General features: G+C 35.5%; 1 protein-coding gene across 1 annotated transcript in view; it reads left to right on the top strand.

The window, feature by feature from the left end:
- The window catches only part of GRID2 (glutamate ionotropic receptor delta type subunit 2), a 1,459,902-nt gene that overhangs the window by 258,595 nt on the left and 1,175,447 nt on the right, over positions 1-25,860 (top strand). The window contains exon 2 of the mRNA XM_003257534.3: positions 24,623-24,778. Coding sequence (XP_003257582.1) covers positions 24,623-24,778 — 156 coding nt within the window. The remainder of the gene's footprint in view (positions 1-24,622; positions 24,779-25,860) is intronic.

A 25,860-nucleotide genomic window follows, 5' to 3' on the forward strand; every position in this document is an offset into this window, starting at 1 on the left:
TTCAGTTAGTATCTTTTTGAAAATAATTACACCTTTAAAGTTTAAAAATGATCAGATTTAATCCATCAAGATGGATTAAAGACTTATATGTTAGACCTAAAACCATTAAAATCCTACAAGAAAACCTAGGCAATACCATTCAGGACATAGGCGTGGCAAGACTTCATGTCTAAACACCAAAAGCAATGGCAACAAAAGCCAAAATCGACAAATGGATCTCATTAAACTAAAGAGCTTCTGCACAGCAAAAGAAACTATCATCAGAATGAACAGGCAACCTACAGAATGGGAGAAAATTTTTGCAACCTACTCATCTGACAAAGGGCTAATATCCAGAATCTATAACGAACTCAAACAAATTTTCAAGAAAAAAACAAACAACCCCATCAAAAAGTGGGCAGAGGACATGAACAGACACTTCTCAAAAGAAGACATTTATGCAGCCAGAAAACACATGAAGAAATGCTCATCATCACTGGCCATCAGAGAAATGCAAATCAAAACCACAGTGAGATACCATCTCACACCAGTTAGAATGGCCATCATTAAAAAATCAGGAAACAACAGGTGCTGGAGAGGATGTGGAGAAATAGGAACACTTTTACACTGTTGGTGGGATTGTAAACTAGTTCAACCATTGTGGAAGTCAGTGTGGCGATTCCTCAGGGATCTCGAACTAGAAATACCATTTTACCCAGCCATCCCATTACTGGGTATATACCCAAAGGACTATAAATCATGCTGCTATAAAGACACATGCACACGTATGTTTATTGCGGCACTATTCACAATAGCAAAGAGTTGGAACCAACCCAAATGTCCAACAACGATAGACTGGATTAAGAAAATGTGGCACATATACACCATGGAATACTATGCAGCCATAAAAAATGATGAGTTCGTGTCCTTTGTAGGGACATGGATGAAACTGGAAAACATCATTCTCAGTAAACTATCACAAGGACAAAAAACCAAACACCGCATGTTCTCACTCATAGGTGGGAATTGAACAATGAGAACTCATGGACACAGGAAGGGGAACATCACACTCCGGGGACTGTTGTGGGGTGGGGGGAGGGGGGAGGGACAGCATTAGGAGATACACCTAATGCTAAATGACGAGTTAATGGGTGCAGGAAATCAACATGGCACATGGATACATATGTAACAAACCTGCACATTGTGCACATGTACCCTAAAACCCTAAAGTATAATAAAAAAAAAAAAAAAAAAAATTGTATGAGAAAGTTAGTGAGAATTTCCAAGCAATAAAAAACTAGTGATTCTTTCAAATGTGTACCAGTACTGTAAACTTGACAATTTGTGTATAAATTGGAATACTGTATTATATCCATGAATGTAAAACTATTTGGAGACCTGTGGGTGAGGAATTTAAACCATAAACATGGTAGTGAAAAAAAAAAAAAAAAAAAAAAAAAAAAAAAAAAAAAAAAAAATGATCAGATTTGTATTTGATTGTTCACTACTTCACTTGCAAAAACAAGTATTACAGAAAAGTAATATGTTGACATTAGTTTATGTATGAAATAACCTGCAATACCACCAAAACTTATTGGATCAGATAACCTCCATTGACATTATCAAGCTTTCTAATGATGTCATTTCTTCTTTTTTAAATTCCCTTATAATTCCCTGACTTTTTTAACTTCAAAATTATATTCTTCTCAAATAATAGAATATGTTGTTTTCTACTACATATAAATGATTTATCTACACAGTGGTTTTTCTTATTTCTGAGTTATATACCTGATAGGCTTAAATTTGCAACTTCCATAGGAAAATGTGCTTGCTTAGATTCATGGCATATTTGAATATCTATAGCATTACTCAACTCTGATGATTTCTGCTGCTTCGTTATATCTTAATTCAAGAAGGATACTTGGAATGTGTTAAATATTTGCTCTAATAAATCTAATTGCATTTAGAGAAATAAAACAAAGTTTCATCGGGAAAATAGGATCCTAGAGCTTGCAGCTTTTCAGGACATTCTTTTCAAATGTTTAGTGATTTATAAAAGCATCTACAAGGTGAAGTCAAAGGCAGATAAACCTGAGATATGATCTCTTGCCAACAATTTTGGCTCAAGAACTTAGTATACATACTTTAAATATTCTTTAGAAGTCTTACTACACTATTAATTTTATGATTGGTGATATCTTTTAAAATATTCAATCATATAATCATATTTTATCTATCTATTCAATGAACTTTTACTACTTACCTAATATGCAATGAACACATTTCTTTGCATTGGTACTTCAGAGTTAACACAGCAAACAAAATCCCTTGCCCTCATGGAAAGTGCATTTGAAAGAGAGGGAAATAATAAACAAGAGATATATAGTTAAGATATGTAATGTATCAGATGGCCATATAAACTATAAAGAAAAAGCAGGGATGGCAGAAAGGGATTGAAGGCAAAGGCTGTAGTTTTAAGCAGGGTCATGAAGGAGGGTCTCACTAAGAAGTTGAGCAAGACCTGAAGCGGTTGAGGAAAAAGCTGTGTTTTTCTGTAAGAGAAGGAGCATTACAAGCAGAAGGAATAACAAGATCAGGACTGCTGAGATGGGAATATACTTGTTGTATTGCAGGAGCAACAAAAAGACTTGGGTAACTGGATGCCAGTGAGGAAGAGGCCGAATACTTGGATGTGAGGTCTGAAATGTAGCAAGGTGTCTGATTACAGAAGACTCAATAAGCCCTGGGAGGATTTTGACTGTTTCTACAGGTGTGTCAAGATGCCATTCAAGGCTGCCCTGACATACGAAGAAACGTTTACAACAATCTTTTGTCTCCCCATGGTTTCTCTCAGTTTTTTGTTAGTTCCTCAGATATGTGCTACCTTTATTCTTCTGAAGTTTCTGAATATTTGATTTTGATGGAGGGAATGAGGAACTCTACTAGTCTGTCATCTTGTCAGAACTTGAAGTGCAAAATTTCATTAAAAATATATTTTTTTTCAGTTTATTTCAAGTTCAGGGGTACATGTGCAGGTTTGTTATATAGGTAAACTTATGTCATGGGGGTTTGTTCTAAAGATTATTTCAATACCCAGGTATTTAGCCTAGTACCCATTAGTTATGTTTTCTGATCCTCTCCCTCTTCCCACCCTCCACTCTCCAGTAGGTCCCAGTGTCTGTTGTTCCCCTCCATGTGACCATGTGTTCTCATCATTTAGCTCCAACTTATAAGTGAGAATGTGCTATATTTGGTTTTCTGTTCCTGCATTAGTTTGCTAGAGATAACAGTTTCCAGCTCCATCCATTTTCCTGCAAATAATATGATCTTGTTCTTTATTATGGCTGCATAGTATTCAATGATGTATATGTACCACATTTTCTTTCTTTTTTTAAATTCCCAACATTTAAGTTAAAGGGTACATGTGCAAGATGTGCAGGCTTGTTACATAGGCAAAAGTGTGCCATGGTGGTTTGGTGCACAGATCATCTTATCACCCAGGTGTTAAGCCAGCATCCATTATTCTTCCTGATGCTCTCTCCTCCCACCCCACACCCTCCAACAGGCCCCAGTGTATCTTGTTACCTGACATGTGTCCATATGTTCTTATCATTTTGCTCCCACGTATAAGTGAGAAAAGGTGGTACTTGGTTCTCTATTCCTGAATTAGTTTGCTAAGGATAATGGCCTCCAGCTCCATCCATGTCCATGCAAATAACACGATCTCACTCATTTTTATGGCTGCGTAGTATTCTATGGTGTATATGTACCACATTTTCTTTATCCTGTCTAACATTGATGAATGTTTAGGTTGATTCCATGTTTTTGTTATTGTGAATAGTGCTGTAATAAACATTCATGTGCATGTATCTTTATAATAAAATGATTTATATTTCTTCAGGTATATACCCAGTAGTGAGAGTGTTGGGTCAAATGGTATTTCTGTCTCTAGGTCTTTGAGGAATCACCACATTGTCTTCTACAAGGGTTGCAATAACTTGCATTCCTACCAACATCGTAAAAACATTCCTTTATTTTCCACAACCTTGCCAGCATCTGTTGTTTATTGACTTTTTAATAATATCTATTCTGAGTGGTGTGCGATGGTATCTCATTGTCACTTTGATTCCTATTTCTCTAATAATCAGTGGGGTTGATCTTTTTTCATGTTTTTTGGCTACATGTATGCATTCTTTTGAGAAGTGTCTGTTCATGTCCAATGCCCACTTTTTAATGTTTTTTTTTCTTGTGAGTTTAAGTTCCTTACAGATGCTGGATATTAGACCTTTGTCAAATGGATAGATTGCAAAAAAACTTTCTCCTGTTTTGCAGGTGGTATTTTTACTCTGTTGATACTTTCATTTGCTGTGCAGAAGTGCTTTAGTTTAATTAGATCCCATTTGTCAATTTTTGCTTTTGTTGCATAACTTTTGATGTTTTTTCATGAAATATTTGCCTATGCCTGTGTCCTGAAGGGTATTGCCTAGGTTTTCTTCAAGGGTTTGTTTAGTTTACCATTTTACATTTAAACATTTAATCCATCTTGAGTTGATTTTCGTATGTGGTGTAAGGAAGAGGTCCAGTTTCAGTCTTCTGCATATGGCTAGCTAGTTCTCAGAGCACCATTTATTGAACAGGGAATCTTTTCCCCGTTACTTGTTTTTGTCCTTTATCAAAGATCAGATGGTTATAGTTGTTCAGTCTTATTTCTGGGCTCTCTATTTCATTGGTCTATGTATCTGTTTCTATACCAGTACCATGCTGTTTTGGTTACTGTAGCCTTGTAGTATAGTTTGAAGTGAGACAGCATGAGGCCTTTGGGTTTGTTCTTTTTGCTTAAGATTGTCTTGGCTATTCGGGCTCTTTTTGGCTCCATACGAATTTTAAATTATCTTTTTCTAATTCTGTGAAGAATGCCAATGTGAGTTTAATGGGAATAACATTGAATCTATAAATTGCTTTGAGCAGTGTGGTCATTTTCACAATATTAATTCTTCCTATCCATAAGCATGAAATGTTTTTCCATTTGTTTGTGTCATTTCTGATTTATTTGAGCAGTGGTTTATAGTTTTTCTTGAAGAGATCCTTCACTTCCCTTGTTCTCTCCTAGGTAGTTTATTCTTTTGGTGGCATTTGTGAGTGAGAGATCATTTGTGATTTGGTGCTCAGCTTGTCTGTTGTTGGCATGTAGGAATGCTACTGGTTTTTACATGTTTATTTTTATCTTGAGACTTTGCTAAAGTTGTGTATCAGTTTAAGCAGCTTGTCGACTGAGATGATGGAGTTTTCTAGATACAGCATTATGTCATCTGCAAACAAAGATATTTTGACTTCCTGTCTTTGTATTTGAATGTCTTTCTTTCTTTTGCCTGATTGCCCTGGCTAGAACTTCCAATACTACGTTGAATAGGAGTCTTGACAGTGGACAAGCTTGTTTTGTGCCGGTTTTACAAGGGGAGTGCTTCCAGTTTTTGCCACACCATATGATATTGGCTGTGGGTATAGCATATATGGCTCTTATTATTTTGAGGTATGTTCCTTCAATACCTGGTTTATTGAGAGTTTTTAATATGAAGGGATGTTGAATTTTATGGAAGGTCTTTTCTGAATCTATTGAGATAATCACGTGGATTTTGTTTTCAGCTCTCTTTATGTGATGAATCACATTTATTGATTTCCCAACAATGATCAAAAGAGACAAAGAAGGCCGTTACATAATGGTAAAGGGATCAATTCAACAAGAAGAACTAACTATCCTAAATATATATGCACCCAATACAGGGGCACCCAGATTCATAAAGCAAGTCCTTAGAGACCTAGAAAGAGACTTAGACTCCCACACAATAATAATGGGAGACTTTAACATCCCACTGTCAACATTAGACAGATCAACGAGACAGAAAGTTAACAAGGATATCCAGGAATTGAACTCAGCTCCGCACTAAGTGGACCTAATAGACATCTACAGAACTCTTCACCCCAAATCAACAGAATATACATTCTTCTCAGCACCACATCACACTTACTCCAAAATTGACCACATAGTTGGAAGTAAAGCACTCCTCAGCAAATGTAAAAGAACAGAAATTATAACAAACTGTCTCTCAGACCACAGTGCAATCAAACTAGAACTCGGGATTAAGAAACTCACTCAAAACCGCTCAACTACATGGAAACTGGACAACCTGCTCCTGAATGACTACTGGGTACATAATGAAATGAAGGCAGAAATAAAGACGTTCTTTGAAACCAATGAGAACAAAGACACAACATACCAGAATCTCTGGGACACATTCAAAGCAGTGTGTAGAGGGAAATTTGTAGCACTAAATGCCCACAAGAGAAAGCAGGAAAGATCTAAAATTGACACCCTACCATCACAATTAAAAGAACTAGAAAAGCAAGAGAAAACACATTCAAAAGCTAGCAGAAGGCAAGAAATAACTAAGATCAGAGCAGAACTGAAGGAGATAGAGACACAAAAAACCCTTCAAAAAATCAATGAATCCAGGAGCTGGTTTTTTGAAAAGATCAACAAAATTGATAGACCACTAGCAAGACTAATAAAGAAGAAAAGAGAGAAGAATCAAATAGATGCAATAAAAAATGATAAAGGGGTTATCACCACCCATCCCACAGAAATACAAACTACCATCAGAGAATACTACAAACACCTCTATGCAAATAAACTAGAAAATCTAGAAGAAATGGATAAATTCCTCGACACATACACCTTCCCAAGACTAAACCAGGAAGAAGTTGAATCTCTGAATAGACCAATAACAGGCTCTGAAATTGAGGCAATAATTAATAGCTTATGAACCAAAAAAAGTCCAGGACCAGATGGATTCACAGCCAAATTCTACCAGAAGTACAAGGAGGAGCTGGTACCATTCCTTCTGAAAGTATTCCAATCAATAGAAAAAGAGGGAATCCTCCCTAACTCATTTTATGAGGCCAGCATCATCCTGATACCAAAGCCTGGCAGAGACAAAACAAAAAAAGATAATTTTAAACATTTATTGGTTTGCATATGTTGAATCAGCCTTGCATCCTGGAGATTTGTGTATGTTGAAGCATCCTTGCATCCTACTTGATCATGGCAGATAAACTTTTTGATGTGCTGTTGTATTCAGTTTAGCAGTATTTTGTTGAGTATTTTGACATAGATATTCACCAAGGATATTGGCCTGAGGTTTTCTTTTTTTCTTGTGTCTCTGTCAGATTTTGGTATCAGAATGATTATGACCTCATAGAATGACTTAAGGAGGAGTCCTTCTTTTTCATTTTTTTTTGGAATAGTATCAGTAGGAATGGTACCTCTGGTAGAATTCACCCATGAATCTATCTGACCCTGGGCTTTTTTTGGTTATTAGGCTATTTATTACTGCCTCAGTTTCAGAACTCATTATTGCCCTATGCAAGCACTCAGTTTCTTCCTGGTTCAGTCTTGGGAGAGTGTATGTTTCCAGGAATTTGTTCATTTATTCTAGATTGTCCAGTTTATGTGCACAGAGGTGTTTATAGTATCCTCTGATTGTTGTTTGTATTTCTTTGGGGTCAGTGGTGATATCTCCCTTATCATTTCTGATTGTATTTGTTTGAATATTATTTCTTTACTTCTTTATTAGTCTAGTGAGGAGTCTATTTTATTTATTTTTTTCAAAAAAACAGCTTCTGGATTTCAGTTTTTGAAGGGTTTTTCATGTCTCTATCTCCTTCAGTTCTGCTCTGATCTTGATTATTTCTTATCTTCTGCTAGCATTGGGGTTTGTTTGCTCTTGGTTCTCTAGTTCTTTTGTTGCGATGTTAGAGTGTCAATTTGAGATCTTTCTAGCTGTTTGGTGTGGGCATTTAGTGCTATAAATTTCCCTCTTGACACTGCTTTAGCTGCATCCCAGTTAATCTGGTATGTTGTTTCTTTGTTGTCATTAGTTACAAAGAACTTGTTGGTTTCTACCTTAATTTCATTATTTACCCAAAAGTCATTCAGGAGCAGGTTGTTCAATTTCCATGTAGTTGTATGATTTTGAGTGAATTTCTGAATCTTGAATTCTAATTTTATTGCACTGTGGTCTGAGGGACTGTTTGTTATGATTTCAATTCTTTTGCATTTGCTGAGGTGTGTTTTACTTCCAATTATGTGATTGGTTTTAGAGCAAGTGACATGTTCCACTGAGAAGAATGTACATTCCATTGTTTTGGGGCAGAGAGTTCTGTAGATACCTATCAGGTCAACTTGATCCAGAGCTGAGTTAATGTCCTGAGTATCTGTGAATTTACTGTCTCAGTGATCTCGTATTGTCAGTGGGGTGTGAAAGGCTCACACTATTACTTTGCAGAAGCCTAAGTCTCTTTAAAGGTCCCTAAGAACTTGCTTATGAATCTGGGTGCTCCTGTATTGGGTGCATATATATTTAAGATAGTTAGCTGTTCTTGTTGAATTGAACCCTTTACCTTTAGGTAATCCCCTTCTTTGTCTTTTGTTCTTTGTTGGTTTAAAGTCTGTTTTGTCAGAAACTAGGATTGCAACCCCTGCTATTTTCCTGTTTTCCATTTCCTGGGTAAATTTTCCTCCAAAGCCTATGTGTGTCTTTGTATATGAGATGAGTCCCTTGAAGACAGCATACCAGTGGTTTTTAGTTCTGTACCCAGCTTGCCATTCTTGTCATTTAAGTGGGGCATTTATCCCACTTATATTTAAGATTGGTATTTTTATGTGTGTATTTGATCCTGTCATCATGATGCTATTATAACTGGTTATTTTGTACACATGTTTATGTGATTGCTATATAGTGTTACTGGTCTGTACTTCAGTGGTTTTTTTGTGTGGCTGGTAATGGTTTTTGCTTTCCATATTTAGTGCTTCCTTCAGGAGCTCTTGTAACACAAGTCTGGTGGTAACAAATTCCCTACACATTTTCTTGTCTGAACGACCTCTTTCTATTATGAAAGGATCTCCTCTCCTTTGTTTTTGAAGCTGAGTTTGTCCAGATATGAAATTCTAGATTGGAAATTCTTTTCTTTAAAATGTTACATTTTGCCCTCCAATCTCTTTTGGTTGTAGGGTGTCTGCTGAGAGGTCCACTGTTAGTCTGATGGGCTTCCCTTTGTCAGTCACCTGCCTTTTCTCTTTAGCTGCCCTCAACACTTTCTTTCATTTCGACCTTGGAGCATCTGACAATTATGTGTCTTGAGGATGATCTTCTCATGGAGTATCTTATTGGGGTTTTCTACATTTCCTGAATTTGAATGTTGGCCTTTCTTGCTAGGTTGGGGAAGTTCTCCTGATAATATCTTAAAGTATGTTTGTTAAATTGTTTCCATTATCTTTATCTCTTTCAGGTACCCCAATCAGTCATAGATTCTGTCTCTTTAGATAATCCCATATTTCCTGGAGGTTTTGTTCATTCCTTTTTCTTTATTCTTGTCTGAATGTCTTATTTCAGAAAGATAGTCTTCAAGTTCAGAAAGTCTTTCCTCCTCTTGACCTATTCTGCTATTAATACTTGTAATTGCAATGGGAAATTCTTGTGGTGTGTTTTTCAGCTTCATCAGGTTGGTTATGTTCCTCTATATGGTGGCTATTTTGACTGTCATCCCCTGTACTGTTTTACCGTCATGCTTAGGTTCTTTGCATTGGGTTACAACATGCTCCTTTAGCTCAGCAAAGTTTGTTTTGATCTACATTTTGAAGTCTACTTCTGTCATTTCAGCCATGTCAGCCTCAGCCCAGTTCTGAGCCCTTGCTGGTGAGGTGGTTCAGTCATTTAGAGGAAAAGGGACACTCTGGCTTTTTGAGTTTTCAGTGTTTTTGCAATGGTTCTTTCTCATATTTGTGGACTTATCTACCTATGATCTTTGATTTTGCTGACTTTTGGATGGGTTTTTTTTTGTAGTTTTTGTTGTTGTTTGTTTTTCTGTTTGTTTGTTTTAGCATTGCTGCAGTCTGCTGGGGGTCAGCTCTAGACCCTAGTCACCTCATTTTTTCCCATACCTGGAGGTATCAACAGTAAAGCCTACAAAACAGCAAGCATGGCAGCCTGTCTCTTCCTCTGGAAGCTCCATTCCAGGGGGATACTGACTGGTTGCCAGCCTGAACCCACCTATAGGAGGTGGCTGGAGACCTTGGGCAATGCTTCAGCTCCCTATCATTTAGGGCTCTCCAAGGTCCACAGTCCCACAGTCTGGACCAGCTGAGATATTTGAACAGCCAGGGTGGTGGCCACCCCCGTTGTTCTCCAGACACTCCCTCCCAGAGAGAAATTAGAACTGTTGGCTCTTGAACATGGACAGGGTGGCCAGAAGCCCTGGCTGGGAGGACCCTCCCATGAGAAGGAGTGGATCAGGGTCCCTCTTAAAGAAGCGGTCTGGATATGTCTTGATAAACAGCTCTGCCATGCTGAGGAACCACCTCTGCCCATTGGCTTTGACTCTCCAATGCCCACAGGCTGGAATGGCTGAGTTGTTTAAACAACCAAGGTGGCAATCTGCCTTTCCCTGAGGGCACTCTGTCCCAGAGAGAAATCAGCACTTTATCTATATAATAAGTGCAGGCAGGTATGGCTGGAGACCCCAGCTGGGAGGTCCCATCCACTGAGAAGAAATGGACCAGGGTCCTGCTTACCGAAGCATTCCAGTCACGTTCTGGCAAAGCAGCTGTGTGGCACTGTTGGAACCCTTCCTTGTCCAGACCATTTGGACTCTCCAAAACCCAGAAGCTGGAATGGCTGATTGGACTAAACAGCAGATATGGTGGCCTGGCCCCTCCCCCAGAGGGCTCCATCTCCTCTCAGGCAGGTTCCACTCTGTTGCTGGTGGCTGTCCTGGATTCCAAGCCAGTGGGTCTTATCCTGTGAGATGCTATGGAAGTTGGGCCTGAAGACTGGCACTGCTCAGCTCCCTGGATTCAGCCCCCTTCCTAGGGGCATCTCCTAGGAAGGACTTCTTGCCTTGCTTGAGCTGCAGACACCCTTGCCAGGGTTCCTGGGGCTGGAGTATGTAAAGCTCCTGGATCTCTGCATGTGCCTGAGCATCTGGTCTCCTAAGACTTTGCCCAGCTTAGTGTGTCAGACCCTGGTGGCATGGGCCCATGAAGGCACCTCCTGATCCATGGTTTGCAAAGCTCTATGGTAGAAGTGTGGTTTCCCAGGATCACACAATCACTCATCACTTCCCTTGGCTGGTATTGGAGATCCCTTGGCTCTGTTGCTCCTGGGTGGGCCATTGCTCCTGGGTGTGCCATTGCCCCACCCTGCTTTTCTTCATTCTGGGACTGGGATCTGTTCTAGCCCCTCTTCTTTCTATTTGGGCTATTTTTTAATATGATAACATCTTGTCTCAGATTTTTGATTTCCAAAGGTACCTTGATTACTCTCAAATATATGTCTCAAATTCAGACATCTTTCTCTTATGCTCCATTTTCTACATATTTAATTGCCAACGTAAATTCTCCACTTTGATTTTAATAGGCTTCTGAAACATAGCATATTCAAAAGGGAACCACTGACTTGCCTCTTGTTACTCTGTCAGTCAGTTATCACTGTTTCTGTAAAATGAAATCTCCATCGACTCAGTGATCAGGGGACTGGAAGTTTCTTTGTGGCTGAAGAACAGATATAATGGAATGAATCTTGAAAAAAAGACTGTGTGGAGTGTTAGATAATAGATTTCAGTATTTCTCATATACAGTATACAGGGGATGTCAGGGACCTGTTACTGGCTGTGGGTTTAGTGGAGATATAAACATTAGAATTAAGAAAAATGAGAACGAGTTGTTACTAAGGTAGATAAGTCAACTGTTATCACCAAGGATGATGGTAGGACCTGGGACAGAAAGATTTTGAACCAGGTTTCAATTTACAAAATGAACTTAGTCATCTGGCCACGAGGTAGTCAGTGACAGTGATGAGAAGGATCAGAGGGTAGGACAGTTAAATGGCAAGGGATTCAGAAGAGATGATTTTACTCCATAATGGAAGAGTAACAGTTTGGCATTGTTTTTAAGGAGCTAAGCAATGTTAGCTGGTTGTAACAGGACTTGGTATGTGAAAAAATAAATCTCCAGTTGAAAGGACTACAGGAAGAGCAAGGTCCTCTAGAGAAAGCTAGAATTTAATAAAAGCTAGGATTCTTCTATAAAGGAGTTGAAATATTAATGAAATGGAATTACCATGGAATTAAGTGGCCAGAGTGGAGAACAATTAGCATTGTGTAAAGGTATGGTAGGCATTTGTCAAAGGAAAAACAATATAGAGAAAATGAGGAGCTGATGAATGGTTAGAGATATACATTTTGGGCAGTAAGCAAAGATGCCAGTGGTGAATCATGATGGGATTAGCTGGCCTAAAAGTCTCAGTGAGAATCTCACATAAATTAAATGGTGTTTTTTCCAAGGTTCAAGTAAAGATTTGTGATGACTTACTAAAATTTTCTGAAACTTAGTTTCTTAATTTTTATTTAAAATGGAATTATAAAAAGATAGAGCCTCTCAGGTCTGGCTGCCTAAAGCTTGGGAAACTACTTCTTTAATAAAGCAAAAGATATATGGAAAACAACATAATTAAATAGACAATAACATCTTCCGAAATTTATGGAAGCATGGCCTGGTGACTCACACCTGTCATCCCAGTTACTCTGGAGGCTGAGGCAGTTGCTTGAGTTCAGGAGTTCAAGACCAGTCTGGGCAACCTCATCTCAATAACAAAAATATCCTTATCTATCTATCTATCTATCTATCTATCTATCTATCTATCTACATATTTGAATTCTTGTAATTACCATTTTGACATGCATCATATATATTTTTTTCAAACTCTTATTAAAGTAGTATCAGATTACTTCTTCATTAAATCACATTTTTCAAAACACTGAAATGCACATCGAGGTCACCGTAAATTTTCATCTATTTACCAATAAACCAGAATTCACAGATACAAATATTTTGCCAATTTGCTTTATAGCTTATGTTAAAGGAAGGAAACTTGTTTCCTTGTTTATTTAAACAAGAATTTTTTTGAGTTTTAATCTGAAGTCTTAAGATGTATAATCATAGTAGAAGATCCTGAGAAATCTACTTATGTTTCCTTTATGTACTTCAACTATGGGTCTTCATACATCAGTGGGGCGTAAGAATTTATCCAGGGCCGGGCACGGTGGCTCATGTTTATAATCCCAGCACTTTAGGAGGCCGAGGCGGGTGGATCACGAGGTCAGGAGATCGAGACCACGGTGAAACCCCGTCTCTACTAAAAATACAAAAAATTAGCTGGGCATGGTGGCGGGCGCCTGTAGTCCCAGCTACTCGGAGAGGCTGAGGCAGGAGAATGGCGTGAACCCGGGAGGTGGAGCTTGCAGTGAGCGGAGATCGTGCCACTGCACTCCAACCTGGGTGACAGAGCAAGACTCCCTCTCAAAAAAAAAAAAAAAAAAAAAAGAATTTATCCAAACATGACTTTTTTTATTTTTATTATTTTAACTTGAGCTCTGTGGTAAATTACTTAATATCAAGTTCCATAAGTAAACATTCTTGCTGGACATATTTTGACTTTTAGATAATTTTTCAATATGTGTTTAAAAGGCCACAGTGTATACTCTATCATCGCTTCTAACATGGCCCACAACTCATTTTTAAATTATTCGCTATTTCCAGCTCTTATTTGTTTCTTTTTCTTCAAAAGAGGATTACTATATTCCATGTCTTGGTGTCACACTCTCTAAGAAAATAAATTGAGAACACAGTTTGAAGGCATTCACTGTTTTTCTCTTTCCCTAGCACATGTTATTCCAAAAGCAGAATATTTTGTCTCAAGAATGGACTAAGTTTTTAACATAGGTGTAGTTTATATAGGATAAAAACTATAGGTCTTGGAACCCAGAGAGTTTTAGATTTAAGTCCTATATCATGTATGTTTTAGCATGTGATTAAGTAATTCATCTAACTTTTCTGATTCTTAGTCTCCTCCTCTGTAAAATGAGGATTAAGAGATAACCTACAAAAATGATAAAATTTAAAAATATTATTTCTTTTTTCTTAACATGAATAAAACTTACACTGGCAAGCATACACAACTTTGACCATTTTGTAAGGTTTATTTTCTAGCAAGTTATTATTAAAGTACTATTTAGAAATTGATTTTTCTTAAGTAATTGATATACAAAAAGTCAAAGACTGTGACTATGATACAGATCTTAAAAGATGAAACTGAGTCCATTACACTATATATGTATACATATGTATATAAGTACATATATTATACATATGTGTAAATATATATGTATATATATTGTATATAGTATAATGGACTCAGTTAATTTCATCATATATTCATATATACATATAACTATATATAGAGAGAGTATAATTTGCTATTTTATATATATTGCAACTAATAAATACCTAGAAAATTTGCCATCTTTCTAAGGGAAACTCATGTCTCCTTTACGGTTGTCTAGTCTACAGTTATAATAGAATTTCTGTTTTCTTAATGCTTTTGAAATATTTTGCATGGCAATTCCCTGGAATATCTGTATATTTTATAGGACATATTGGAAAAATAATCAGTGGATATCTATAAAATCTTCATTTTTGCTAGTTAAATGTACATTCATGTAATAAAGAAGAAAAAAATTACAAATGAGTTCAGAGTTAATAAACCATGAAGTTTGAGATTTATATTGGAAGAGTACCATTTTCCTACCTGAAATATTCTACAGGCTGCAATCATTTACTTCAGAACTAAAACAGTATTTTACGGAAGTTTTAAAATGCTCAATTACAAGCAACTTATTTATTTTGGCCAATTCAGATAGGTAAAATAATTTTTTTATCTCAAGGCAGAGTAAATTTTTGTTTTAAGCATAAAATTAGAATTTTTACTCTGTAGAAGACAGCCCACACTATATTATCTGTGTGCAAAATGAGTTTGATCCTTCTAAGAGGATCACATTCACGCTATGGTTTCATGCAGCTATTTCGTTGGCATATGATTTTACTTATAGTAGTATAGGCCAGTTCTCACAGTTTTTTGTGGAAGTTGAAGGTAATATTAAAAAGGTAGAGTAAATTGTTACAAGAAGAAAAATTTTAAATCTGTTCAATTTCTAAAAATATCTGCAACTTTTCTCCAGGAACATACTTTTCAGTAGCTACCTTACACATTTTTGCCTATTTATTTTTTAAAAAAATGCATCATGTGAGTTTGGGAAGAATTTGAATTGCTGTGCACTGTTCAAAGTGTCTATTGTCAAACCAGTTCTTTTTCTTCTTGTCATGGCAGAATTTTGTAATAATAGGATATTGTTTCAATTAGATGTATGAAACAGAGAAAGAGACTGCAATATAGCACACAAGGTTCTGGTTGAATCTTCACGGATTCATAAGAAGAGATGTAAACTAATTTAGAGTTAAACATTGCTGCTTTCATTCAAGAAAAAATCCAGATATTTGAGCTTTCACTGTCTAGTCCCCCCATTTTTTTTTTTTAGAAATAGTCACAAGTACTCTTTAAAAAATTGCAAAGTATTCCTGTTCAAAGAATTGATCTTTGAAATGTTTATTCACTAAACTAGTATAAAATGCATAAACTATTCCGAGAGGATCTATGTTCCAACATGAAATTATTTTAAAAATTAACCTCTTATTATGCTCCATGTGGATGACTCAGCTTACCTGTTCCTTAGGCAAGCACCCTACATTTCCTTTTCTCCCACATACTTCTGGAAGACACACAGCAGTCAGACTTTTCCAGTAATAGTATTATCAGTTTAAATGTGCTTTGGGTTTCTGGATAACTATACAGGTTTTCCAAACGAAATGTGATTTCACATGTTATTGGAGAGTAAGGCTGAGAAAAGGGCCTTGTGTTAGAATGAAGAATCCCTTTGAATTTGACTTATTTCACACTACAAGCAAATGTCACATTCAAACATAAATCTCTGGAGAAATCTCTGGAGACAGTAATGAAAATTTCACTTCTTGGTCTACGATTTATCCTTCCCATTTTAAGTCACTTTATCAAAAATATATTGAAGAAAACAGAATTTAAAGGTGTCTGAATTATTAAAAATGCTTCAGACACTAGCTAAATGTAAATTACAACACACATTCAAGAATTTCTGTATAATCATTTTAAATATCTGCATAAAATTTTCTCCTTCCACTTATACCTTTCTACACTATATCATAACTAATACCCTCTGCGATCTTGACAATATCCTCTTTGAACTTGATTTCCTATTTTTAAAATAAAAATGATGCTTTCCTATAGGCTAAATAATTATAGTGGGTGGAATAGAAGTTAATATTATAATGTACTTTGAACTCTCAGAACAAAGTGCTAAGTAAGCACTAGACAGTGGAAAATAACGAGCCAGATAGTTTCTGTACCTGGCTGCAATTTGAATATTATAGACCTCAGTAAATTATCAGTGGTCCTTAATATATAAAGTCAATAACTTTATATATTTATATATATTTATTTTATATTATATTGTCAATCTCTTAGGATTATTCGTCAGTAAAGTAAGCAACAACAAAACTCCTTAGAAATTGAAAGGCTAGAGATTTGTTCTGAATTCTGCATTTAAAAATGTCATAGTGCATATTCTATTGGAACTCACATAACACTATTCCAAGGTAACTGCAAAGATTGTTATTTAAACTAAAGTTTAGAAATTCATATCAATTTACATCTTTATATATATTAATTATCCCTAAACATCCTTAAATATAAAGTTTGTATAAAAACAGGTAAATCAACTTCTGATATAGTATAAGTTAAATCACTGAGACAAATATTGAACTTCAAAGTATGCAAGAAGTACTAGAAATTTTATAAAAATATGCCTAATTAATAAAATTTTATAAAAGAAAATGTAAGATCGAAACCTATTTGAGAATTTTAATATACAATAAAATTTTATTATAATTATTATGAAATGATGGGTGTTGTGGCTCATGCCTGTGATCTCAACACTTTGGGATGCAGAGGTACAGTAATAGTATAGTTCCTCAAGTGAGGAACACTTGAGCTCAGAAGTTCGAGATAAGCCTGGGCAACAACGTGAGACCCCAGTCTCTACAAAAAACTTGAAAATCAGCCAAGCTTGGTGGCATGCCCTTGTAGTTCCAACTACTCAAGGAGCAGAGACAGGAGGATCAGGTGAGTCGGGGAGATTGAGACTGCAGTAAGCCATGGTTGCATAATTACACCCCAGCCTGGGTGACAGAGAAAGACTTTGTCTCTCTCTATATATATTATTATGAAAGTAAAAATATGCATATTATTTTCTTATCTGGAAATTTGTTTTAATGTATATATTGCCAGTTATTAAGCTCCTAGTGTTTTCACAAGATTGCTGAGAAACTGAGAGCTGTGGATTCTGCAGCAATTATTACTAGCTTGGGCCTGGGGAAAGTTACTTAACCTGAGTTTCATTTCCCTCAAAGGGTTTTTATCAGAACTAAATAAAATAATGTCTATGAGCCACTTAGTACAGTCCTTAGTACTAAAAAATATTAATTATACTGTTTCTAATATTTCAATTATTATAAATTGGAGAGAAACACAACTAAGCACAATTGTCTCTAATTCAGAATAATATTTGCTAATTGTCATGAATTTGGTGTATATCCAGCACCTCCTTTCCAACAATTAGAGTCATTGTTTTGGTTTACTTCTGTAGTCAGAGTGCTTGTGAAGGGTTAGATAAGATGAACTGAGAAAAATATGCCTCATGATAAAAGGATAAAGGATTCTGAAAACCCTATTTCATGCCTGCAAGGATATTAGCATAGAACATATTAGGAAATGTTCTGTTAAATAAGAGGCTGCCGAAACATTTGTAATACAGAATTAAATTGTGGATGATATCTCAACTTAATATTTCCTCGGCAGATAATTATAATTATATATATATATACACACATACACACACACACACATATATATAATTATATATATACACATGCACAAATAAGCACATTTATTACATACACACATACGTACATTCATTACATATACACAGTTGTAATTATATGTGAGTATGTAATAAATGTATCTATTTGTGCATGTATAATATAAACATATGAACATGTATAATATAAATATATACACATATATATGCACATATGCATGTGTATATATGTATATACATATATACATATATGCACATATGCATATGTGTATATATTTATATACATATATACACAAACAATGCCTTCACCTTCACTGTAATGATACCCCATTGAAATAGTAGCTGATACTATGCTAAGTAAAGATGCTTATTGGTGTCAAAGATACTATCTATGCTTAAGTAAATATACTAAATTGTATCAAAAATGCTAATCTCTTTTGGTCATAATACTGCTCATTTTTCTTACTACCTAGCAGTTTTGAACATGTTTAACATTTTTTCTCCTTGAACTGAGGGTAACATGAATGAGACAATGAAATAAAGGAGAAATCTGATTTTTACAATATTTATAATGCCTTTTATTATTTGCCCTCCTTTTGAAATGCAGGTATAATTTCCACCGGCAATAGTAGGAATACCATTTGTAGATGAAAAAAATGTTATAAATCTCTTGACTTGGATATATGCTCACAGTGCAACTAACGTGTATGCAAAATGCATTGTCAGAATTAAATTAAAAACTCACTTGTGAATAGTAGCATCTAAAACAGTAAGGATATATGATGATTTAACAATTCTGAATAGCTCTGCAGAACTGTAAATCCTACTGTGACTAATAAACTCCCCAAGGCAGAAGGTTGCACTTTTTTCTTTATTTTAACTTCCTAAACTAATGTTGTTGAAGCTTCTCAGGCAAAGGAATTAAATTTTATGTAAAACTATTCTTATGATCAGCATTTTACTACATTTCATCAATTTTATAACCTTCATGGCTTAAAATAAATGAATTTAATAGGCTAATCATCATTATAGTACTATTTATTGAATATATATGTATATGTGTATATACACACACAGATATGTACTGATGTACCCTCTCTATATACACAGCCACCATAAAAGAAATGCTTGAAGTGAAAAAAGCATAATATGGCAGACATAGCTCCAAACTTGAAACCAGGACACCTAACCTCCTACTCTACATCTTGTAACCTTTGGCTGTACAATTTGGGTGAAAACACTTAAAATGTTTGCACTACAATTTATGAAGCATGACAAGGTTTTCATAAACCATCTCTAAAATTCCTTTCAGCTATGAGTTTACAAAAACAACATGATTGCTTCTTTTTATGATCTTCTTATGGCATCTTATTTCCACTATTTATTCAACACTTAACTCATTTCAAATATTTGGCCACTAAATAATTTGTTAAAGAGCACAGTGGCTTGGCTTTGATGGTTTTCTCTGTGTTTAGGAAAGATTGGTTTGATGAATAGATGGATGAATGGCTGGATGCATAAATGCGTGAACATAAAGAGAAAAAGTGAGGGGAAAAAGTTGGGGAGTAGAGAGAGTGAGAGCGTGTACAAAAGAATCATCTCTGTTGTTACAAAGAAAATAAAAGATTCATTGCATGTAGCATCTTTGCTAACTTTCAATTAAGTTTATTCCTTTTATGATTACCTACCATACATAATTTATATGTTTGTCAAAATTAAGTGAGTAAAGAGAGTAAAAATTTGAACTTTGTGACTAAAAAAATAAAGATCAGCTATCTTTGATTTTATTTGGAACTATGAAATACAACGAAACATTTATGCATAAATGTTGGTATGTAAGTTTTTCTAGATGATATGCTATTGATTTGCAAGAGGAATGTAGATGTGTTGATGCTTGGTTTCAATATTTGGAGTCTTTTATTTTAAACAGAACTTGATAAGGTTGTTATAGAATATATATATCTTCCAATAATTCTATTTGCTGTGGAAAATTTCCTCAAGATATATCAAATTTTTTCTCAATATTGTTGGAGGAAATTATGTGCAAGATGAACACATTTTTTCTGTACTATCTTATCAGGTAAATAATGTTTACTCCACTTGCCTCTTAAATTTGTAAGACACAAAATTTTCAATATTCAAACTAAAATACAAGTTTTTAGTATGATTATTAATTACCTTGTGTATGATTATTACCTTGCTAACTTGGGTTTTCTGGAATCATGATAATGCCTATGACAATAAACTAACATGCAAGTACATTTTCAAGTCATTAATTTAGGTTTAAGTGTAACTTATATTTTATCTATACATCTGAATTTAGGTATTTTATTTTACAAGATTATACCTAATTTAATGTTAAAAAAGATTTAATCAATGATTCTTGAGTGTCTAAAATATTCAGGCTCTTTTATACACATTGTAAGTATAAAAATAGTTTATATGGTCTAGGAAATTATATTTTGCTAATGTGATAAGGACTACCTCCGTGGTAGAGGAAACACCAAAAATAAAACCAAGAAGGAGAAAAATCTTCAAATGTTTGGAGACTTGTTGAGTTGGTTAGGTTAGTGAACTTATAAATATTTTATTTAAAAGGCATATTTGTGAATGTATTTTTGGGTGAAATGATTTTATGGTCTGAAGTACTGACTTATTTCAAGCACAAAAAATTTACACACACACACAAACACACACACACACACGCACACAGACACCAAGCATGTATCTATTAGGTTTGAAGAAGAAATTGGATTGTCATTTTAAAAATTGGCAAGTAAGTATATGTATTTTGGGAATATTTAAATACCTTTCTAAAACATATATTTTTTTAACAGAAGTACTATAGCTTGTCAGTTAGCTTTGAATTGCACAATAATTTATGAATTTTCAAAGGGCATACCTGCATTAATACTTTTACTTATAACACTTCACAATGAAAATTTAAGACGTCAGCATTGCCTTAATATTACTATAAATTGTAATTAAGTGGACAATTATATTTTTGTAGAACTTTGCCTAAATTTGGTATTTTTTTCATATATATGCCAATTGGTCCATTAGTCCATGAAAACTGTATTCAGTAGCATTACATATAGCACAAACTCATTAACATTAGTATTTTTCTAAGATATAAGAAGACATGTAGGCCGGGCGCGGTGGCTCAAGCCTGTAATCCCAGCACTTTGGGAGGCCGAGGCGGGCGGATCACGTGGTCAGGAGATCGAGACCACCCTGGCTAACACGGTGAAACCCCGTCTCTACTAAAAATACAGAAAAATTAGCCGGGCATGGTGGCGGGCGCCTGTAGTCCCAGCTACTCGGGAGGCTGAGGCAGGAGAATGGCGTGAACCCCGGAGGCGGAGCTTGCAGTGAGCCGAGATTGCGCCACTGCACTCCAGCCTGGGTGACAGAGCGAGACTCCGTCTCAAAAAAAAAAAAAAGAAGACATGTAAACATGATATAGTTTTCATTTAAAAATACATGCTGACTTTGCATGTCAGTATGTTTGTATAAGGATTACATAAAGCCTTTATTTCTCCCCCCGTAAAAGGAACAGAATATCAACCTTTAGTGATGGAAATGACTAAAAATTGCTATAATAGGAATATTCAGGAGGTGTTCCTTTCCTGCTTTATTGATTGGTTATCCTTCCCTTCAGTTTGGCCAATAAGAAATATATAGAGAGTACTGATGAAATGCCGTGTGTATGTGTGTGTGTGTGTGTGTGTGTGTGTGTGTGTGTATCAGTGGTGGAATAATTATTTTATCTTGACAGGTCTAATCTGCCTTTCCCATGAACGTTATAAAATAAAACTGAGTGTAAAATCATGCTAATAAAAATACCTGGGCAGGATCTAGATGCTTTGACATCATGTTAACTACATAGTTAAGAATGTTACATTTGAGCAACAGTATAGTTAACAAAGTAGATCTAGTACCTATAGTATTGGATTATCTAGATTGGTAATATTTGTGTATTAATACAAAGAATAAAGGGATAACTTTGCTGTGACTATTGGAAGCGGGTGAAATTAGAAAGGAATTTCTGTTCCAGGATCCTTCCTGTGGAATTAATCACATTGTTTTCAGAATGCTTGTGTTGAAGACAAAATACTGCATGCACTCCTGTAGTACAAAGTCAGTTTCAGATGAGATTTTTATAGCTGAAGAAAAAAGTAAATAAATAACTGGGATTTGAAATGTTGGATAAGATTTTCTGTTCTTTGATTACACTGTTTGCAGTAAGATGAACTGTTTCTTCTGTGTACTTCCTTGCTGTTTGCAGAAAGATGAACTGTTTCTTTTATCCATTTTTTCAGTATATCTTAATTCTGCAAAGGATTGACTAATGTGCTATCATTTCTGCAGGTTTCTGCTGTTTATTAACTCAAGTTTAATGTTTAAGGCAATATTAAGTGTTCTGCCATGTAACAGTAAAATGCTTCCATCAAAAATGTATTACCAATACAGCAGAAGTCAATAACATCACCTGCTATAAAACAAGGTTGATAAGAAGCTCTTTTTTAAAGACTCATTTAGAATCCATGACAAGTTGAAACATCTTTGTATAAACACACATTACTACTTTGTGAATAGACATTTAGATTATCTGATTTAAAATGAATTGGTTATTTCAGCTTCAATTATAAAAAATTTGTATCATACTTCCTAACTATTAAAGAAATTTGTATATCTAAACCTGATAGTATTAAATTTCAATGTAATGATTAATCTAGATCTACACAAGGATTTATCACATATTAAAAATTAAAATAATTCTTATGAAAGCTGCTTAAATTAGCAAGATAGGTCAAACATTTATTGTCTAAATGTTTCTATAAGAGCTTAGATTAAAAAGTATTATCTGGTTCAGAAAAGACAGGTTAAGTAAAAATTAGAGTCTATAATATATATTTGATTAATAAAATGTTAATATCTTATTAGTAAACATCTGATAACATATTAAGGAAGTACTCAATTTATATGTCAATTTTAAAAATTCTGGCCAGGCGCGGTGGCTCACGCCTGTAATGCCAGCACTTTGGGAGGCTGAGGCAGGTGGATCAGGAGGTCAGGAGATCGAGACCATCCTGGCTAACACAGTGTAACCCCGTCTCTACTACAAATACAAAAAAAATTAGCCTGGCATGGTGGCGGGTGCCTGTAGTCCCAGGTACTTGGGAGGCTGAGGCAGGAGAATGGGGTGAACCCGGGAGGCAGAGCTTGCTGTGAGCTGAGATGGCGCCACTGCACTCCAGCCTGGGCAACAGAGTGAGACTCCGTCTCAGAAAAAAAAAAAAAAGATTCTTCATTATTTTCTCTCAGGTTCTCAACCATGGACAGGTATTCAAAATATATAGGAAACAAGGCAATGGTTTGAGAAGACTGATACAATCCATGCCAGTATAAAAGAGCAGTGATGGCCAGGCACAGTGGCTCACTCCTTTAATCCCAGCACTTTTGGAGGCTGAGGTGAGTGGATCACCTGAGGTCAGGAACTCGAGACCAGCCTGGCCAAAATGGTGAAATCCCGTCTCTACTAAAAATACAAAAAAATTAGCTAAGTGTGGTGGTGTGCACCTGCAATCCCAGCTACTCAGGAGGCTGAGGCTGGAGAAAGGCTTGAACCTGGGAGGCATAGGTTGCAGTGAGCTGAAATCACGCCATTGCACTCTAGGTGACAGAAGAAGACTCCATCTCAAAAACAACCAACCAACCAAACAAACAAAAAGAGCAGTGAAAAGATAAAGCCAGCTTCACACTGGCTTTATAATACACACTGTGTATATAATGATAATACACACAATGTGAGGTTTAGACAAATGTGTTTAATACACACAATGTGAGGTTTAGACAAATGTGTTTAATACACCCAACGTGAGGTTTAGACAAATGTGTTTAATACATACAATGTGAGGTTAGACAAATGTGAGGTTTAGAATTTGAGCATGTTGCTCAAGGTCGTATACTTAACAAGTGACAGAGTCAGTATTTAAAATCAGTTTGCTCTTAGAATCAATGTGTTTACCAAATATTCCATTACCAACCAAATATTCAATAAAGGTTAGCACAGTGTTTATCATCATCGTATTTACACATGGATAAAAAATACTATAATTATCCATTAGGACTTACATTAGTTCCTTGAGAAATATTTCTCCATTCCCTCTGCACAGAGATTTGAATGTCTTTACATTTTCTATAAATATTATTGACTTTACTACTATAAAAGATAATGAAACCCATGTTCAAAAAAGGCGGGGGGAGAAAGGAAGGAAATGAAAAATAAATTAAGATCACAAGAAAGGTTTGATTCCTATGTATTCTATGAATGGACCTCAAGAAGTTTTCTGAGCTTATTTTCTTTTATTCATAAAAGAAATCTTCCAGCTATGAATTCCTTAAAGATTTCATGATATAAGACATCCAATGTATTGGATACTTTGTCATGTAGAAGCTTTTCATACCTATTACATTTTCTTCCCCATGATCTCCCTGCAATAACACTTTGAAGTACTATTTATCATTCCATTTGCAAGAAGTAACTATCTTCCTTCTCAGCTATTACACTGCTTCCAGTACAAGGTGTTTCATTAATAAATAAAGTGCATGCTCTAAGTGAAAGTATATGCTTTTTAAACACATAAGTCTCCTTGTCATATTTCCAGAGGGCATGACAGAATATTTATGTTATTATTTAATGGCAAAACTCACTTCTTTCTAGGAGCAATTTTTGATGAATCTGCCAAAAAGGATGATGAGGTGTTTCGCACAGCAGTTGGTGACCTTAACCAGAATGAGGAGATCTTACAGACTGAGAAAATCACATTTTCAGTGACGTTTGTTGATGGCAACAACCCTTTCCAAGCAGTTCAAGAAGGTAAGGTCATCAGTATTTATTTTGGTTTTTTGGTTCAATTCAAATGGCAATGAAATTATCTTTGATGAAACTTATTAAACATGGACATCATTTTTGTATCTTTGTTGATAATAGGGCATTATTTTCCTTGGAGATCACTGTTTTGTAGATGTTAATCTTGTATTCTTGTTTTGAAAAGGCAGAATGTGGAAAGTTATTATATTAATTGAAATATAATATGAAAATGAACAAATATTTACATGTAAAAGCTTTGCAACATTTTTATGACTTCAGTGTAAATGAAACATTTTTAAAAAATAGTATTTTCTAACAGAATGTTTACTTTGGACTTCTCTGAGATAACTGCCACCTTGGGTGTTGTTACAACTTGGGATGACATATCAGGTGTTCTCATGACAAATGTACTGCTGCAAGAAAAACCCTTGGACACTACATACAAATCAAAGATTTTGCATTAGGACTCTAACATACCGACCTACGCTATAAATTTTTACTCTCTATGAGACATCAAATATTAAAGCACTTTCCTCCTTTTCCTCTGTAAACCTGAGTAAATTAAATTTTTTCACTGGTACAAAGTAATGCAAATACCAATTATTGTTAATATATTGGTATCATCACTCCTATTAATGAAGGTTTTGATTGAAAGATCCTAGACAAATGGAATTTTCTGTTTGATTCTATTAATCTAATTAAACATTTAGTCTCTTGATCCAGAAAGCACTCATTTTACATGAGACTACTTGTTGATAATTGGGAAGGTCTGAATGTTTATGTCCCCTCCTACCCCACTGCATAGGTTGAAACCGAATTCCCATTCTGGTGGTATTAAGAGGTGGGGCCTTCAGAAGATGATTAGGTCATGAGGGCTCTGTCCTCATGGATAGGATTAGTGCCCTTATAAAACAGGCCCAAGGGAGCTTGCCTGCCCCTTCTGCCCTTCGAGGACTCAGCAAGAAGGCACCATCTGTGAAGGAGAAGAAGATCTCTCACAAGACACCTAATCTGCTGGGCCCTTGATCTTGGATTTGCTGGTCTCCAGAACTGTGAGCAATAAATTTCTGTTACTTATAAATTACTTA

The sequence above is a fragment of the Nomascus leucogenys genome, chromosome 9, assembly GCF_006542625.1.
Source record: "Nomascus leucogenys isolate Asia chromosome 9, Asia_NLE_v1, whole genome shotgun sequence".
NCBI lineage: Eukaryota > Metazoa > Chordata > Mammalia > Primates > Hylobatidae > Nomascus > Nomascus leucogenys.